This window comes from Terrapene carolina, unplaced genomic scaffold, assembly GCF_002925995.2.
Source record: "Terrapene carolina triunguis isolate 2854851 unplaced genomic scaffold, T_m_triunguis-2.0 Scaffold42, whole genome shotgun sequence".
NCBI lineage: Eukaryota > Metazoa > Chordata > Testudines > Emydidae > Terrapene > Terrapene triunguis.
Window position 1 is genome coordinate 28140110 of NW_020664393.1, and position 19426 is coordinate 28159535.

Sequence of the window (19426 nt, forward strand, 5' to 3'; positions counted from 1 at the left end):
AGCCACGGATGGACTAGCTGAGAACTGAGGCCTCTGTTCCCTAGGCCCTAGTTTATCATGTAAATTGATTATTCTGATGCTGACAACGGTTACAACTTCTCTTTGTAGGTAACTGATAAATTCACCTGGAGAGTGACTTTTAAAGATGTTTGTAATATTGGAATAAATGTTCATATAAGCTAAAGAAAACTATTTCCAATAATAAGGACATAATAGTAACCCAGACCCTCTTAAGTTTGAATCTTGGCTCTGACTTTTCAGATGTGTGTACTGGTGATCTGCAGCTCCCACTGATTTCAGTTGGAAATGTGGGAGCTCAGCATCTTTGAAAACTAGACCCAACACCTTTGGCCTATGTCCTTCGGCTCAACATGCATTTAAAGTATGAAAGTATCCTACAAATCCGGAAAGCCCAGTTAAAACCAAGAGAGATGGAGAACTAGCAATACATCTGCCAACCATCACCCTGATTGCTTTGCTTGGGTGTTGTGTCCCATTTCCTCCTCACCTTTCATCTGCTTTATATCTTTCAGAACATAGGTTCTTCAAAGCAGGGTCTTTCTATATGTATGTATAGCACCTAGCACATTTTGGTTAATGAGGGTTATAAGGAGAGTAGTTGCACAGGATAGAACTCTGGCGTCACAATATCAAACTATTTTATCAGTACAGCACCAATTGTTAGGGAGTGTTATTGTTACAGTTAGAGGGCAGATGGAATCACCGACGTCACAGGAAGTGCTTTTAAAAATACTATAGTCTTCCACAATAACAGTCTAACAACAACAATATGCTGTCATGGGACAATGTTTGAGAATAACAGAGTCACTTTCTTCTCACGCTGAATAAGGTACTTTATTAGAATAAAGTAAGCAATATTATCCCTAAATCTAGTCTCTCTCCCTCTGCTTCACTGCAGAGTTTCTGCTTAGCACTTCTCCCAAACCCTCTTCTGCCTAGATTCCTGCTGTAAAGAAACAGTACTCATCTTCACAAGTTGTAGTGTTTGAGTTATTACTATAGTAATATAGATGCATTGTTGCTAACACACAGGGCTGGGCATCAGAATTGTATTGTGTTCAAGGCGCTACCTAAAATTCACTGTGTGAATTCAGATGAGTCACTTAAAACTACCTGTCTCACAAATACCATCACAATTTCACAATCTGCCAAACTCAAGCTCATAAATATTCCATTTTAATTTATCATTTTGGGACAGGGATGCTCCAGAGGGTTGCTAATTTTCCTAAAAAAAATTGTTCATCAAACACTAATCTCCACCAAACTAAAACTCATTTCTGAGCACACTTGTACCTCACTGCAATCTTGTCTTATTCACTGTCAATCTAACAGCTGATTGTGCCATCAATAAAAGAGAGGACTTATTTACCACAGGACATGGTTAGGTTTATTTTATATAAAACTTTGCCCATTCCCTGATTGATCAGTGTCACAACAAAGCATAAAAGTGAGGAGATGGGAATGATTTATTGCTACAGCTGTCAATAAAATGGGGATATAGAGTTTAAAGCTCCTGTAATTCAATTTTATTAAATTTATACACACACACATATATTACAACTAAAGGAGAGTCTTTTACGATATATGCCTATTGACTGTCAGATACACAGCTCTACTTGTTTGTGCTAATCAAAAACCAATTTACTTGGATAAGGGCAGAGGGAGTTCATTATGTTTGTATTTACAAACATTTCTGCAACTTCAGTTTATGAGAGATACATACTCTCTCATACTTCAGTTTCTGATTTGATGGTATTTGCAGTACGGACCCCAGTTTTAATGCTGAATGACACATTAGGAAGTCTTTGCACTGACAAACTAATTGTGTATGCAATTGTAGTGTTGTTTATTGTTTCTATTGTGGCAGCACTTGAGGATTTTAATCAAGTGTTAAGGCCCCATCCTGTGGTACAGCATTTACTGTGGACATCACATACACCATTAATGTAACTGAATGGCTTCAGTTTCATCCAGTGTCGTGATATTTCTCTTTTGGCCCTAACAGGACGATAGATCCTTCATTTTCAGCAGTGCAAACTGTATGTTGTGACCGCACTCCCGTGTGGAAGAAAATATAAATTGACTCATTTTACAGCCCCTTTGCACTTTCAGGGATCTGTAAAGTGGCCTTAGAGTAAATAGACCCTCAGCCTCTACATTTCATTCAGTGGTGTTTTTATAGTTTCATAGCATCCAGCAATCCAGTAGTGTCAATCATGGATTTAACAGCACTGTTTTCTTTTCCCCAAGTGCCAATGCTCTGACTTCCTTTTAGTGTTGAACATTGCATGGTGTGTGTTTTATATAAAAAAGTCACTCCGAAGGAGCCATTGGGTGGGTGATATGTCAAAATGCAGTTGTGTAATGTAAGCAAACTGGTGTTCTGACTGATTTTAATATCTAGCTATACAATGTCACCAGGATATAATGCTGCTTTCCATACAACCTGTTCAGCTTCCTAGAATCATTGCGCTGAACTTTTAATGCTCAATTCAGATCCAGTTAACCTCATCTCACTTGGCCAGGTTTTATACCCAGGGAGCTCCACTGTTTTCTATGAGTTCACTCCTGAAGTAAATGAGATCAGAACCTGTCCCTAATCATTCAACCAGCAAACAGAATCAATGTGTACCTATTAATTAGGAAAATCACCTTATCTAAAATGCTGTTGTGACTAAGGGTACTTCTGTCCACAATAATAAGGTGCTCAAAGAAAAGGGCTCTGCACTTATGTGGGAGAAGGCAGCAGAATTGATCGGGAAGGTTTGCCGGGGTTGTAACAGGGAAGAAAGAGACGAATGAGCCACAAGCAGCCTCCTATCACCCTCTATCTATGTGTCCTATTTATAGAATGCTCACCACTGTAGTATAAAACTAATAACCCCATCTTCAGAAGGGCAAGAGATACATTCAGCCACCTTCCAATGCCCTTGCTATCCGTTGTTGCTTCCTCCCCAAACTTCTGATTCTGCTACTTCTAGAAGGGGAGTAAATTATAGTATGTATGTGGCCTCTCTCCAATTGCCTTTGCTGTAGCAAGCCAAGTGTTTGTTTCTGAGTGACTGTTTCTTGCAAAGCTACCAGGGCACTGTGATATGCTTTGGGATACAATGTTACTGTCATAGTAAACTCAAATATTTAACAAACATTTGTCTAGTATTTGTATTTTCCAAGGTAATTATCAGCAAATTCCAGAAATATAATATACAGTCCTGTTACTCAATGCCTGCATAAAGCAGTATTGGAATACGATTTTTGCATAGTGCCTTTCATACTGGTATTCAAGCAGTTTGCAGTGGAGTAAGCTGATGTAGTGACTGTGTAGGCAGAAGCAGCTGCCATAAGGCTGTTAACAGACTCTGCTTTACCCAAGAAGGAACTGTACACCATTGCACCCTCAAAATGATGAATGAAAGAAAATCTGTACCAGTTATTTTCCCAACCTTGTACAAGGTGGCAACTATGACAGGAAGATGAATCTTTTTTTCAAGGGCCTAATTCTGAAGTCTTTAGAACTGCACAAAAAGTTGAGGGCAGATTTTGGTACAGGGCATCTATTTTGAATGTCTGATCATCCTAAAGGAAAGAGGACTTGGACATTTTTGTATCTCCCCACCAAGGCAAACTAGCTTTAAGCTAATGTCTGAAAGAATTCTCATTGGTAATTAAAAGAACTGTGAGTGGCAGCAATATTTTAACAATGGGCTCACTAAAGGAAAACACATTCCCTTTAGACTTGGCGAGACTCTGATTGACAGGATTTATCTGCAGATAGGACGGGTGAGGGATTAGCATATTCTTTACTTTCCCATTTAACAGAAAAGGTCTCCTGTAACCATTATCAAGAGATGAGGCAACTAATTTATACTAAGGTTCTCACTGCTGGAAATGCATATTTGCTCCTAACCATACAGATTGGATAAGCACAGGCTTACGACTTGTGTTATTTGAAGAGAGGAGAGATAGTATGGAGGGTTTATGGATAACTGTACTAGGTAATATTTTGAAAATACCTCTTTTTTTCCTCTCTCCCCCCAATCCAGTCCATTCTAAGGGGAAATATTTGCTCTTCAGAAGTATTTTTATAAACTGCCAGGATAAGTGATGTCTGGCAGGGATAATAAAGTAGTGTCCAAAGATAGACTTTCCTGCCAAGTTAAGTCAGGAGTTTTGACTAGGAGCCCCTTACAGCCCCCTAACGAGGCCATCACTGGAAAAGAGAGAAGTTGCCCTCTTTAGTCTGAAGTTGAAATCTGTCATTTTCTGTTATCTTACTACAGTAAGTTAGCTGATTGTCTGAATTCAAACAGTCTCATTTCTCCATGCTTAAGATTTGAATTTGAACTACACCTCTACTCCGATATAGCGTGACCCAATATAACACGAATTTGGATATAACGCAGTAAAGCAGTGCTCTGGGGGGGCGGGGCCGCGCACTCCGGCGGATCAAAGCAAGTTCGATATAACACAGTTTCACCTATAACGCGGTAAGATTTTTTGGCTCCCGAGGACAGCATTATATCGGGGTAGAGGTGTACATTCCTAGACTGCCTCTGAGCTCCAGCAGGCATCTGAAGGAATCCTATAATCTGGGGCAAATGGTTGTTTTAAATGTAGCAAATGATTCTTTAGGAGGGTTTTGTTTGTTTTTTAAATAGTATATTTACCGAGGTGACAATCTTTTGTATCTGATTGTATCTGAGGAGGCTGCACAGGTTTGTACAACCACATTTTGAGGTCAGTGGCAAATACCATCTTTAATCTTTCACAAAGGGGGGAGTGGCCAGGAATGACTCAAGCCCTGCACTGATCCAAGCAGACAAGTCAAAGCTGCAACCTACACTTTCAGTCAATATAAACTGACAGTGTGATTATGTACATCAAAACCACACGGCACTTTAGCAAAAGTTAGGGAAAGACTTATAAAGTGTAATTATAACTTAAAAAAAGCACACACAAAGCTCAGCACGTAACCATGTGGACTGAGCATTTCCCTCCATTTTCTTACTAAGGGCTTGTCTACATTACCGGCTGGATCGAGGGGCAGCTATTGATCCAGCGGGGGTTGATTTATCGCATCTAATCTAGACGCGATAAATCAACCGCCGAGCGCTCTCCCGTCAACTCCGGTACTCCACAAGGGCGAGAGGCGCAGGCGGAGTCGATGGGGGAGCGTCAGCCGTCGACTTACCACAGTGAAGACACCGTGGTAAGTAGATCTAAGTACGTCGACTTCAGCTACGTTATTCACGTAGCTGAAGTTGCATAACTTAGATCGATCCTCCCCCGCAGTGTGGACCAGGCCTGAGTCATCAGAAAGCGGTCATAATAAGACTGTCATGTTCTGATGATGAGTATATTCTCCTTAAAAATGTCTCACTTGAAATGCTGTATAAATATTTCATTATGTATATTTTTCAAAATTAAATACTTGCCTCTCCCCACCCTTTGCAGCTGTAAAGATCATAGATCCGCCAGAATCGTCAGGTGATATTTTATCGACAGACAGAACTTTGCCTTTCTTTATTGATTCAAGTGACCACTCCACCTCCCTGCCTGAAGAAGTCATCATAGCCACATTACCCACTGACCAAATCACACTACTGCCCGCAGTGACTAGTCCACCTCACAGCCACTCCATTATTATAGACCAGCCCTTTGAAGTAACAGGTTCACCAGCAGCTGAGAGCAGCATCCCTACTGGCTTCGAAACAGGAGTGCAGGATATTGCTGCAGAACTGGATAGAGTCAACACGATGAGCACAGTAACGATGGATGAAGTGGAGTATGGCAGTGGATATATTTCTGGGTCGGAGAGCCAGCCAGCAGAAGCCACCCCAGCTCCTACATTGAAGTATGTAACCACTAGCTCCATGACAACTGCAGCCAAAGGCAAAGAGCTAGTGGTTTTCTTCAGCCTGAGAGTAACCAACATGCATTTTTCTGATGACCTCTTCAACAGGAGTTCTCTGGAATACAGGGCACTAGAGCAACAATTCATGCAGCTGGTGAGTAAAAACAGATTGTCTGTGACGTACAGTATTTGAGCACAGATTAAAGAAAAAATATTTTCCTTATTAGCTTATATTATTGCTCCCCAGATTAGCAGAAGCAATAAAGAGAGACAAGCTACCAGGGCATTCATCTAGAAAACTGATTTATTCTGACCAGATCAGTAAACTAAGGAGAAGCTGGAAAACACAACTGTATGAAGTAGAGCACAATATAGGGCCCTGTCCTCCAGTTTAATAAAACACCTTGAACTACTAAAAAAAGTAGCTTTTTTTTTTTTTTTTTTTAGTCTGAGATGCTGGCTGTGTAACAGGTAGCAGTGGTTTATGAAGGAGAATACATGTAAAAAAAAAAAAAAGAAAGAGAGAGAGAGAGAAATATTTACCTATGCAAGAAACCACACACATATTCTTGGCAAGTAATTTTAATTGGATTTTTCTTAGCTCCACTTCAGTGGTATGGTAACACTGATTATATCTAAGAATTGAATCCTTATGCTGGATTTATTATCAATCCTTTTAAAATACATCATGAGTTATCAAAGAGAAGGTGATTAGATATAGATTTTCCCCAGAGATACTGTTGGACCATTGGACAACAGTAATGTGCTTATTATATCATGCTCTCACTTGCCTGGATGGAACCCTTTGAAAATAATTGAAGTTGGCTTTTTAGTGAGGTGATTTTTCTTTATTCAGACCCATAAATTCCCCAAACACTGTGTTTCATTACAAGGAAAACTAGCGTCCATCCATCTCAGTACACTATTGAGAAAGATGCAAATACAGAGACTAATCAAGGCAAACCGAAAACTGGAGTTGGTAGTTAAGCACTAGTATTAAAGCCAGAGAAATAAGTGGGTGATTCAGGTACTTGATAATGAAAAGTGAATATAAGTGAAATTAATAGCAGGTAGGAGTTGATAGGGGATTTAAAGTAAAACAACTTCCTGTTTTGCAGCTGCTTCCATATCTTCAATCCAACCTTACAGGATTTAAGCAATTGGAAATACTTAACTTCAGAAATGGAAGTGTGATTGTCAACAGCAAAATGAAGTTTGCTAAGACAGTTCCATACAATATCACAGAAGCTGTGCACTGTGTTTTGGAAGACTTTTGCGATGCTGCAGCCCAGCGCCTGAATTTGGAAATTGACAGCTACTCTCTTGATATTGAGCCAGGTAAGATTATGTTACTAAAAATGTAAAAACAAAAAATATATACAGCTGACCTTTCAGAGCATTGATACAATTGATGGTTTTACCCAACACAACTGAAAAAAAGAAATTTCTATTTTAAAGATTATTAATATTGGGCTTCCAGTAGTCAGACTGCCCTTGATCTTTCATTTTAGTAGGAAATTATGGCAACCAGAAATAACTTGGGGATACTTAGAAACTTTCCCAATTATGATAATGTTTATCAGGCTATCAACACACTTTTAAAGTCATCAGCAGTGATTGGAACACATTCCATCTCATAAACGAGATCTCTCCCTGATGCTGTTTCCTGACATATTCATTCCTCATTTAGTATCATAATTTTAGAGTGCTATGCCACCATTTTCTCTACTACTTTCCCATAGAAATTGAAATCACCTCAAAAAATCTACAGGTTTGAAACATGTTTAAATCTTTTTGAAGTAAATCCCCTTTCATTTGTGAAAATGAGACCCATCTAGTGGAAACAATGGTGTACCACAACTAAATATTAAAACAAATCTCAGCCTTCTGCAAAAGGCAGCCAAAAGACCTGTCAAATACCTGCAAGTATTTTTAAATCATCAAACCAAAGTGAAAATATGGCAACAAATTGCAATGGTCACATTGTCCAGTCAGAATTATATTAAGGAAAATGACACAGCATTACAGGAAAATAATGACCCAGTATAACTCAGAAGAATGTTTTATGACTAACTCTAACAGCTAAAAAGTGATAGCTTCAAATTCCTGAAAATTACAGCGCTGATGTACACACTGAGTAAAACTTAGCTATAGCCTCGTTCCCTTGGTACTAATGCTGGCCTTTGACATCACAATTAAAAATCACTTCCATTAAACTAAAATGTTATAGCTAAAATGGGGAACTTACAAGAGGATATGAAACTGATGTAGAAATTAATATTTTAATCAATGAACTAATTAGATGAACAGCTCTATCATGATCTCTCAGACCCCCCACTGAAAAGATTTTAGTTAAAATATCCACTGATGCCTCAGGAAAAATAGGTTCATTTAACAAGCTAAAATAAACAGGGGAATAAGTAGGAGGAGCAGAAGAGCTCAGATATAGCCTGCTTTCATGACACTAGCCTTAATGGTAAAGAACAAGAGAAGAAAAAGACAGCATCTGACTCAGAAAGCAGAATTGTCTCTAACCGAATGTTCTCCCATGATTCTCCATATGGCATCATTTACACTTTAAAGAATGCATTCCTTTAATAATGCGGAAACAGAGATGTGAACTGATAACTAGGGAGACAGTCAAATGTAATCTGACATGAATGCACAACACAATGCATTCAGCCCGTTCTCACTACAACAATTACAAAAAGTATGCTAATACAAATTGGATCTTTTCAAGCAAATGCATCTGAGCCCAAGAGATGAATATGTAGGGAAATAAAATGAGAAAGGGAAAGCTCTCCATGGAGATATGGAAAAGGCAAGGTAAGGGTAAATATTGACTTTAAAGACTGCAAAGAGATGCAGCTGAGGGAAATGAATTACCTGCAGTACTCACCATTTCCATGTATAAATCACAAAGTGGTACTGATTCCAGCAAGAAAGCAAAAACAGGATTGCACAAATATTTAAATGCATGATGTCAGGTTCCCTCTGCTTAACATTCACCAGACTGCTGTGAGGGGATCCAAACAACTCCACGAACCCTTAGCTTGCTGGTGCTCGACAGAGTTCAGGTATTGTCCCTGGCTTTGGGCCTCTAGGCACTCACTCCACGTGTGACCTTCAAATCTGACACCCCTCTTGACAGTGTGGACCCCGCAGCCCAATTGCCTAGGCCCTGAAACTGGTGCCATATCCCCACACATCTCCAGCAGCTCTTGCACATTCCCCAGAATCCCACTGAAGTTGTTTTCTTTCTGGTTCGTCTTCTGGTCTACCTCTTCAGGGGTACATGACAGTGAAAGCACACAGACTTTGCACAGGACTCTAAACACAATTTACCCTTTACTTAACAGCATGAGAAATACACAGCTGTAGACAAAAGGCATGCATTTTCCCTCCCTCAGTTACCTCACCATTCTGGAGAGTTCTTTGGGCTTGGACAGAGGCCTCTGGGATGCCTGGAATCCTTCTCCTGAAGCTCAGTGTCTCAGTTCAGAAACATGGAGCCTCTTTCCCCCTCTAGGTCAGCTAACTTTCCCTTATCTTGGTTGATCCACAGTTAAATTAGATCCCACTGCTTCCCATTTCCTTCTTTTCTGCCCCAAACTTCCTGTGTTCCATCTCTCTCTCTCTCTCTAAAATGGCCCTTTCTTTTATAAACTCCAGCACTGTTTTTCAGGTGACTTCCTGATTCGCCTCAACAGGTGATAACACATCCTTACCAAGAGACAATGCTGCCAAGCAACCTCTCCTCTGATAAACCAAAAAGAATGAGGAGTACTTGTGGCACCTTAGGGCTGGTCTATACTTAGCCGCTAGTTCGGCGGCTGGGGATCGAACTTCCGGGTTCGATTTATCGCGTCTGGTCTGGACGCGATAAATCGAACCAGGAAGTGCTCGCCGTCGACTGTGGTACTCCATCTCAACGAGAGGAGTACCGCGGAGTCGACGGGGGAGCCTGCCTGCCCCGTGTGGACCGCGTCTGAACCGCGGTAAGTTCGAAGTAAGGTATGTCGACTTCAGCTACGTTATTCACGTAGCTGAAGTTGCGTACCTTACTTCGACTTGGGGGGTTAGTGTAGACCAGGCCTTAGAGACTAACCAATTTATTTGAGCATAAGCTTTCGTGGGCTAAAACCCACTTCATCGGATGCATGCAGTGGAAAATACAGTCGGAAGATATATACACACACACACACACACACACGGAGAACATGAAAAAATGGGTGTTGCCATAACAATTCTAACTAGACTAATTAAGGTGGGCTATTATCAGCAGGAGAAAAAAAAAACTTTTGTAGTGATAATCAGGATGGCCCATTTTCCAACAGTTGACAAGGTGGTGTGAGTAGCAGTAGGGGGAAAATAAACACTGGGAAATAGTTTTTACTTTGTGTAATGACCCATCCACACACCGTCTTTATTCAAGCCTAATTTAATGGTGTCCGGTTTGCAAATTAATTCCAATTCTGCAGTTTCTCGTTGAAGTCAGTTTTTGAAGTTTTTTTGTTGGAGAATTGCGACTTTTAGGTCTGTAATTGAGTGACCAGGGAGGCTGAAGTGTTCTCTGACTGGTTTTTGAATGTTATAATTCTTGACGTCTGTAGTGTTTTTGTTGTGTGGTTGCTGGTGAGTATTTGTTTCCGGTAACCTACTGACCGCTATACTCACCTATACATGCCTCCAGCTTTCATCCCGACCACATCACACGATCCATTGTCTACAGCCAAGCTCTAAGATACAACCGCGTTTGCTACAATCCCTCAGACAGAGGCAAACACCTACAAGATCTCTATCAAGCATTCTTAAAACTTCAATACCCACCTGCTGAAGTGAAGAAACAGATTGAGAGCCAGAAGAATACCCAGAAATCACATCCTTAGTTGGGCCTGTCCTGAAGTAAGTAACAGAACCCCACTAGTCATCCCCTTCAGCCCCCAACTAAAACCTCTCCAGTGCATCATCAAGGATCTACAACCTATCCTGAAGGATGATCCCTCACTCTCGCAGGTCTTGGGAGACAGGCCAGTCCTCGCTTACAGACAGCTCACCAACCTGGAGCAAATACTCACCAGCAACCACACACCACGCAACAAAAATGCTAACCCAAGAACCTATCCTTGCAACAAAGCCCATTGCCAACTCTGTCCTCATATCTATTCAAGGGACACCATCATAGGACCTAATCACATCAGCCACACCATGAGAGGCTCATTCACCTGTACTTCTACCAATGTGCTATATGCCATTATGTGCAAGCAATGCCCCTCTGCCATGTACATTGGCCAAACCGAACAGTCTCTACACAAAAGAATAAATGGACACAAATCAGATGTCAAGAATTATAACATTCAAAAACCAGTCAAAGAACACTTCAACCTCCCTGGTCACTCAATTACAGACCTAAAAGTCGCAATTCTCCAACAAAAAAAACTTCAAAAATTGACTCCAATGAGAAACTGCAGAATTGGAATTAATTTGCAAACTGGACACCATTACATTAGGCTTGAATAAAGACTGGGAGTGGATGGGTCATTACACAAAGTAAAAACTATTTCCCCATGTTTATTTTTCCCCTACTGCTACTCGCACCACCTTGTCAACTGTTGGAAAATGGGCCATCCTGATTATCACTACAAAAGTTTTTTTTTTCCTCCTGCTGATAATAGCCCACCTTAATTAGTCTCGTTAGAATTGTTATGGCAACACCCATTTTTTCATGTTCTCCGTGTGTGTGTGTGTGTGTGTGTGTGTGTGTATATATATATATATCTTCCGACTGTATTTTCCACTGCATGCATCCGATGAAGTGGGTTTTAGCCCACGAAAGCTTATGCTCAAATAAATTGGTTAGTCTCTAAGGTGCCACAAGTACTCCTCATTCTTTTTGCTGATACAGACTAACACAGATACACTCTGAAAACTGATAAACCAGTTCTCCTCGGTAAAAGCCAATCTTTTGTCTCAAGGTTTCCACCTGAATAGGCAACTATTTTAGTAACCAACCATTGTCCCTCATATGGTAGGTATGTGCTACAGGTTTGTCAGAAAATAAGGGATCCCACATCCAGATAGAGGCATTCCAAGATACAACACTTTCATAACAACCAGAATTCATAAGTTGTACATAAACAGATTCCCCAACTCATTAGCCATGGAAATGGACCACCCACTATCTGGAAAGAATGTTCTTCTAAGGCCCAAGTAGCATCAACATGACTCCAACCTGAATCAGTCAAGAGTCTGATCACCACCTTGAAAGATAGGTTCACTTACTACTTTTAAAATTATTAACCCTACTTTGTCCTTAGCCAACAGAAAGAATGGTAAATCCTTATTTCATGGCTAGTGAACAGATTTCAGGACTGGTATTCATTACATGAGCACAAAAAGCAATCTTCTTGCACATTGTAAAAGTCAATTTTAATGGTTTAAAAAAGCATACTGAATACATGCCCCACCTTTTGTGCCGAAGAGTGAATAAATTTCACAGCAGCGGTACAGTGTCATCGGGAATGATTTTAATGGCAGTGGTGGATTCTCCATTTCTTGCAGTCTTCAGATTAAGACTGGATGCCGTTGTGGAAGATATGCTTTAATCAAATGCAAGTTATTGGGCTCACTACAGGAGTAACTGGATGAAGTTCAAAGGCCTGCAATGCACAAGAGGTCAAACAAGATAATCTAATGGTCTTTCTGGCCTTAAAATCTATGAATCTAAGCATATTTCTATTACACACACACACTTTTTTCCCAAAAATATGTAATCAAAGTTTCAATTTATCTTGACAATTGTATGTATTGATTTACTTTATTTTTACTTATAAGCAAGCGAAGATAGACACTAGTGAGAGTCATCTAGGCAATAACTAGCCTTGTAAAATGCTGGGGGGGAGGCAGGATGACACATTTCAGTGGATCCAGCTAATATTTTTTGTTTTTATCTATGATTCTGTAGCTAATAGGCTTTTTATTGTTGTTGTTGTTGTTGTTTTTTTTTTAAAAGAGAAAAACTGTTTTTCTGTGAACATTGATATAGAATTCCACTCCTAGCTAAAACCTGTTTACGTTATTTCACTTCCTTTCTGTAAAATAAGAGTTAACAATTTTTGATTTACAAACTTATTGCTTTGCTACAGAATGTTTTTTTTTTAATTTTCATTCAAAAATTATTATTAATACAGTAAAGAATTTTTTCTATTACATTTAGACAGGGATTTGTCAGTCACTCATTACAGATATTTACTTAATTATTATTGCTGATACAATTTTTTTTTTTTTTTTTGGCTTCAAACTTAGTAAAATACAAAGTTCTTCATTCCAATAACACAGTGGATGCCAAAGTGACATCATCTTATGAGTACCAAAGATAGATTTAAAACAGTCTCCCTAGTCTTTAAATTTGAAGGAGAAGCTAATCATGGAATTGTATAGAAGGTTAGAGCTGAAAGAGACCTATTGATCATTCAATCCATTTCACTCTTTATATAGGCAGATATGAGCATCCTCAAGCATGGCTGAGATTTTCAGTGCCACCAGGGAGGACTCAGTGTTCAGTTCTCATTGAAATTGATGGCACTGGTCATCCATATCCTCTAAAGGCTTTGAAAATCTCAGCCAACAGGTTTATAGTTAATAGGTAGGATGTCCAACATGAATCCTCTTTTGAAACTAATGTTTATTTTCCCTAGAAAGGCAAATCTTAAGGCCCATTATTGCAGAGATAACATCATTTTGACATTTTAAGAGCTGTTGATAGTTAATCTTTATATAATAGACCCATGCTTATCTCTACAGCTATGGTAAAGGCTGCATTTTCTCAGTTCCGTTTAACAGTTCAGGCTTCTCAAATACACCTTTGAGGCCCTGTCACTCCACCCATGCCTATATCTCTGCTCTCATTTCCTCCTTTTACTCCTTTTGCCCCTCCCAACATTCTCTGCACGCTTATCCCCAGGCCTTTCCCACACTAATCCGCATGGTTGAAATAATTTGCTACTCATTAATTGTATCCTCAGGGCTAAGGATTTAGCATGGCTCTCATCTCCCTCATCCTCTCCCATACTTCCGTCCAAGTACCAAATGATACTCCTACCAAAAAACATATACATTGGATATAGCCTTCCTCACCACTGCTTCCATCTAACAGCCTCATCATGCTAGGAAGACTCATGCCGAGTCCCTTGCTGATTTTTGGTGTGAGGCGGGGACTGAAACCTGGCAAGAGGAGGAAGCAGGGTAAGGCAGTCCACAGGAGAATTAGAGGTGCTTGGGAGGAGGAAATATGGCTTCAGGCTGCAGTCCTGGCTTGGTCCTTTCTTCTAGCATCAATAGACCTTCATCTTCCCCAATACAGTGTCTCATAGCAGCCTCCTTCCCAAACCCAGAAAACCAGCAAGTGATGATGGTTTCATACACCTCATGAAAGGAGATTGTCCTAAAAGGTAAACCACCTTACTTCCACAAAGACATTCACACATGGCTCTCCCCTAGAGAATGCCACCATTTCTAGCTAGCAGTGTCACTCTGTACTATACACAGGGATGGTGCTGTTTTTAACATGTCCTTAATCAGATTGCAAGCTATTTGTGACAAGAATCACATTTTTTGTATATATGTGCAAATATAGTACTAGCACTCCCCAAAAGTAAAAGATGATGGAATCAGAACACCCACATGCAAAAAAGTCTCTACAGTGCAAACATAAAAACATGACTCTGAATATGTGGGAAGGAAACAGATTGTGCAAGAAAATATAACAGCAATTTTCTGTGCTATCTGAGGAAAGAAAAATGTACAGCTTCCTTTTATGCTGAGATATAGTCCCACCAATTGATATAGAAGGAGCCTGGCTGTAGTGAATCTCTTTTGTTCTCTGTAGCAGCCTCAAGTTCTGCCAAGTACACTGGGATAATGCCTCAACGCATCCACTAATAATGTCTCTATCTTATTACAGCTGATCAAGCGGACCCATGCAAATTCATGGCATGTGATGAATTTTCAGAGTGCATAACAAATGAATGGACAAAAGAGGCAGACTGCCTTTGTAAACCTGGTTACGCAAGCCGAGATGGACTGCCATGTCGGAGTCTATGTGAGATGCAGCCACATCTTTGTGTTAACGGCGGAAAATGTGAATTAGTTCCAGGAAAAGGAGCTGTCTGCAGGTAGGCAAATTATATTTCTTATTAATTCTGCTGAACAATAGTTCCTGAAAAATCAGTTATATGAAGAGTTGCAATTGGGATTACCCTTTTTCAGGAGTATCAAGTGCAAGCCAACGCGTGTAAAATTATATAGACATTTTGATCTAGACTGAGGTATTGTTCCATTGACAAAGTATCTTACACAATGAATATTTCCACTGAAGTCAATGGGACTATTTAAGCAGTCAAGTACTGCACAATATCAGTAAGGGCATCACAATCTAGTTCTTTATTAGAAAGGAAACATCATTGACCTAGGTTACAAGTAACTTGAAATGATATTCTTCTTGGTTCTTCTTGATTTTCAAAATGCAACTATTCTGACATTTTGGAAAATCAAATAACATTTGTTCACATTTTTGGCCATTGGTAAAATAGGTATATCTGTGAGGAATTAACTTTTGGCTGGGTTGTATAAAATACATTTTAAAATACTATTGTAAGCATATATGTCATCCACCACTGTAATAGCTGGCCACCTTACAAGGCATATGTTGAGACAGTCAAGAACTTTTTATGATCAGACACCCTGCTGCCCACAGCTTTCAAAGTAATCAAGCGAGCCGGGATTCCATTGGTTGGGAAGGCATGATGTTTCTTGCAACTCTTTGTAAATGTGACCAGATACCATATTTTCACAGGGAGCAAATTCAGGAGTGTGGGTCAATTACTGAGAATGTCATGCAATCCAGACACACAAACTTCCCCTTAGTGTTCAAAAGGAGTGTAGATTGTACAGTAGGTCAAAGATGATGAGGCTCTTACACAGGATGTCCAGAACCTTGAGTGTTACCCAGCAGTTGATTGACTGCCATTGTAACAAGCCGAGTACAGATCTGATTAGCCCAATCAATCATTCTTAGTACTGACCTCAAGAGGTCAGTATATGCTAATTAGAGCATTCAATATCAGCTACAAACAATAAGAACATTGAACAACTTCTGCATATCATGACTGTAGAGGAATTATCCACTACATTGTATACTGTTAATGTTTAAAATGTACAATAGTTGACTTACCTTAACTCTTTTTGCCTCTGTTGGCTTGTCTGGTTATGCTGAAAGAATGACAGGAGACATTAGACATGGGTTTAATTAGGCCTCAACTTTATTATTAGACAGATGTCTGGGACTAACCCGGTGGATAAAATGTGTGCAGTGCAGATGCAAAATTTATGTCCCTTCAGCAGATTCACTGCCGGGACCTTACCAATTCCAGCCAATTTTTTTTTGGGGGGGGGGGGGGGGGGGGCTCTTCCATATCTCCCCCATCGACCATGCCCCCTCCTAGGAGGGGTTAAGGTGGACTATAATGATGAGGGAATTGGCTCTCTGCTGTATCAATCATAGGAGTCCCCAACTGCCCCCAGCTTGCTAAATTACCAAGCACCTCTCCTTAATTTCTTTTCCAAGCCATTTTTTCATTCTTTTGTGCCTTAATTTATGGAGTACCTGCACTGAACATCTGCTATACACTTAAATAAAAAGTTGAGACATATGACCTACCACCCATCATGCTTTGCATGAACACAGCCTACCTGAACCTGCTGCGAGGAAGGCGAAACCCCCCCCCCACCACCACTGCACCTGGCCAATATGGTAATAAGGGAAAAATTCCTTCCCAGCCCCCCTTAATGGGGTGGCTAGAGTAATGCCCACAGCAGATATAGCTAAACACTGGCATATTTGTGACCTAATTAGGGAGGGGGAGGTTGGGTGCTGCCCAGCCTGTTCTGAGTGAAGAGGAGAGGAGCCAGGCCCAGCTGACCTTTTTAAACCCCTCATTCCTAGGTGGTGAGTCTTCCACCACGCTGACTGCTCTTCCAGCAGCTTTACGTCTTCCCTCCTCCCTTGAACCAGAAAGCATTGCCTTCTTCTTCCGGCCAGCCAGTCAAACTCCTCGGGGGGAGGGATAGCTCAGTGGTTTGAGCATTAGCCTGCTAAACCCAGGGCTGTGAGTTCAGTCCTTGAGGGGGCCACTTAGGGATCTGGGGCAAAATCAGTACTTGGTCTTGCTAGTGAAGGCAGGGGGCTGGACTCAATGACCTTTCAGGGTCCCTTCCAGTTCTAAGAGATAGGATATCTCCTCCCTGCTTAAGTGCAGGGTGGCGATTCTTAGAGAAGAACAGGATGTTGATGCTTGAAGCTCAGATTGAGTTCTGAAGGGACACGGCTGAATTCCCTATATGCAAACTCATGATAGCAGACTTGCTGTATTTTGCAACAATAAACTTAACTGGGATCTAATGCCCATAATATATCTACCCAAGATCATGATTTTGCAAGGTCAGAATTTTGTCCATAGAGTCAAATGACTTAGCTTAAATGCAGATAATGAACATAATGAGAATGCAAGTTTATTAACAATAATGAATACAATGCCTGTGAATTGTGTCTGGTTACATACTTACATAATTCCAATATAAACTTAAAAAGCTTGTGCAAGCAAAACCAAGAAAGGTATGAAAATAGCAGATCATTGATACCAATGAAAGTACTTCCAAGTAAGAACTTGGTAAGGCAAGTAAAATTCAGTCCAATGTTTGCTTCATTTCCAAAATTACTTCAAACCTGACTGATTTTCACTTCTGATAATCTATGAACCTACCTTCTCATAGAAAAGCCAGAGGTCTCACCCAACATCTTGGAAGAGGTTTATTTTATATTAGAGTCTTGTAGTATAAAGCTTTAGACAGCACTTCTCAAGTTAGAGGTCACCGATGAGCAATGTCTAGGGAAGATTTCAAAAAAGAGATACGATTAGAACATATGGAACAAATTCCCACGGCATTCAAGTGTAGGGTTTGGTTTGGCCTCAGTATAGAGCTAGGAATCAGCCACAAAGCTCTGTTCTATATGCAAACTTCCTCAAGATTCAGGGGTGGGGAGAGAATACTTCAGTCTCCAATTGTTTTATATTAATCATCATGAACTTGAAGATATATTCTTCCATGTATTATTAATCATGCTGCTTCATATGGAAAGACTCTTTTTGATTAATTACAATGAGAAAACTGTTCTTATACTTGTTGGCAGTTTTCCCTGTATTTTGGACACAAGTACTTTGTATTTCCTGCCCTCAGTCTTATGTTTATGTATATTTTTTGCTTTTCCCCTCTTCCTGTTTAGATGCCCTGTACGTAGGCACCGGTTTTACCAAGGAGAGCGCTGTGCAAAGTTTGCTCCAGAACCTATACAACCCTTCATTTTAAAAGCTGTGGTTCTTAGCTTATTAAGCCTTGTTTTTCTTGTCATCATTTTAATTGTTAAGATAAGAAGAAAATGCAAAAACCAGACTAATTTGGAGTAAGCAGCTCATGATTTTTCCCTTCACATTTGAAAATTAATTTTCAATAATGTTCCTTAAGTTACAGATTCTTACATAAAACAAAAATGTTCTGCATTATAGAGGTCCTGCTCCCAACAACTGTGGCACAGAAAATGCTGTAAGAATTAATCCCATTTTTGAACATGATGAGCCCATCTCTAGCTTTAGCCATATGCCTTGTAGTGTAAGTGCTTGTGTCAGTTCTTCAGAGATCATTAACCAACGAACATTACACAAATATGAAAAAACAACTCAGTGTGAAGGTAAAATGCATGTACATACATTCTCATCCTCTTCAATGTAAGTTTCCCCAAAATAACAACATGTCCACTTTCATGCATAAACTTTACAACTAAATCAGGTTTTGGTTTGTTTGTTTGTTTTGCCTCTTGCCTTAGCCATTTCAGAGCTAAAAATACTAATCCCTAAACTTACTAATAATCTATAATATTTACTGCTGCAAAGGTTTCATAATAGAACTTTAGAAATTACCTTTTTACAGCTCTTCTGCATGGCTTTGGTGATCCATTCTATTCTGATGACTTTCCTAATCATTAGTGCAAGAATTAAGCCTGAATATCCTTATTTTAATATTGTAGGTCACCAGATGATATTACAAAACCAAGACTGACAAGTTAGTGTCTGAAATTATGGAGTTCCAGCATCGGCCAGATAAGATAAAGGTTTGTGACTCCATTTTCAAGAAAAGTGTACCATTTAATGTTTATTCTCAAGTTTACCATTTGTAGATGTGACCAAGAAACCTCTCTATGTACTAGTTTCATATTCCTTTTGAAGCTGAAAAGAACATGTACTTTTTTGTTGCAAATGACTTTTCCTTTGGGAGCTTGATAAGTTAGCTACATTCTATTTTGAAGTGCTTTTATGTAATACTGTGCCATTTTGTATGCCCGCTTTCAAATGCAGTAGTCTCTAAAAGACACTAAAATTGTAACAAACAAAAGAACGAATGTTAATAGGAATAGTAGTCATATACTTTCACTTATTAGTG

At 39.8% G+C, this 19426-nt stretch overlaps 1 protein-coding gene across 1 annotated transcript in view; it reads left to right on the forward strand.

Annotated features, from left to right (window-relative positions):
* IMPG1 (interphotoreceptor matrix proteoglycan 1) overlaps nucleotides 1-19045 on the forward strand; it is a 90996-nt gene extending 71951 nt beyond the window's left edge. Inside the window, exons 13-18 of the mRNA XM_026652971.2 lie at nucleotides 5476-6029; nucleotides 6994-7213; nucleotides 14838-15048; nucleotides 18216-18392; nucleotides 18496-18677; nucleotides 19014-19045. Of these exons, the coding sequence (XP_026508756.1) occupies nucleotides 5476-6029; nucleotides 6994-7213; nucleotides 14838-15048; nucleotides 18216-18392; nucleotides 18496-18677; nucleotides 19014-19045 (1376 nt within the window). The remainder of the gene's footprint in view (nucleotides 1-5475; nucleotides 6030-6993; nucleotides 7214-14837; nucleotides 15049-18215; nucleotides 18393-18495; nucleotides 18678-19013) is intronic.
* Nucleotides 19046-19426: the final 381 nt, after the last annotated feature.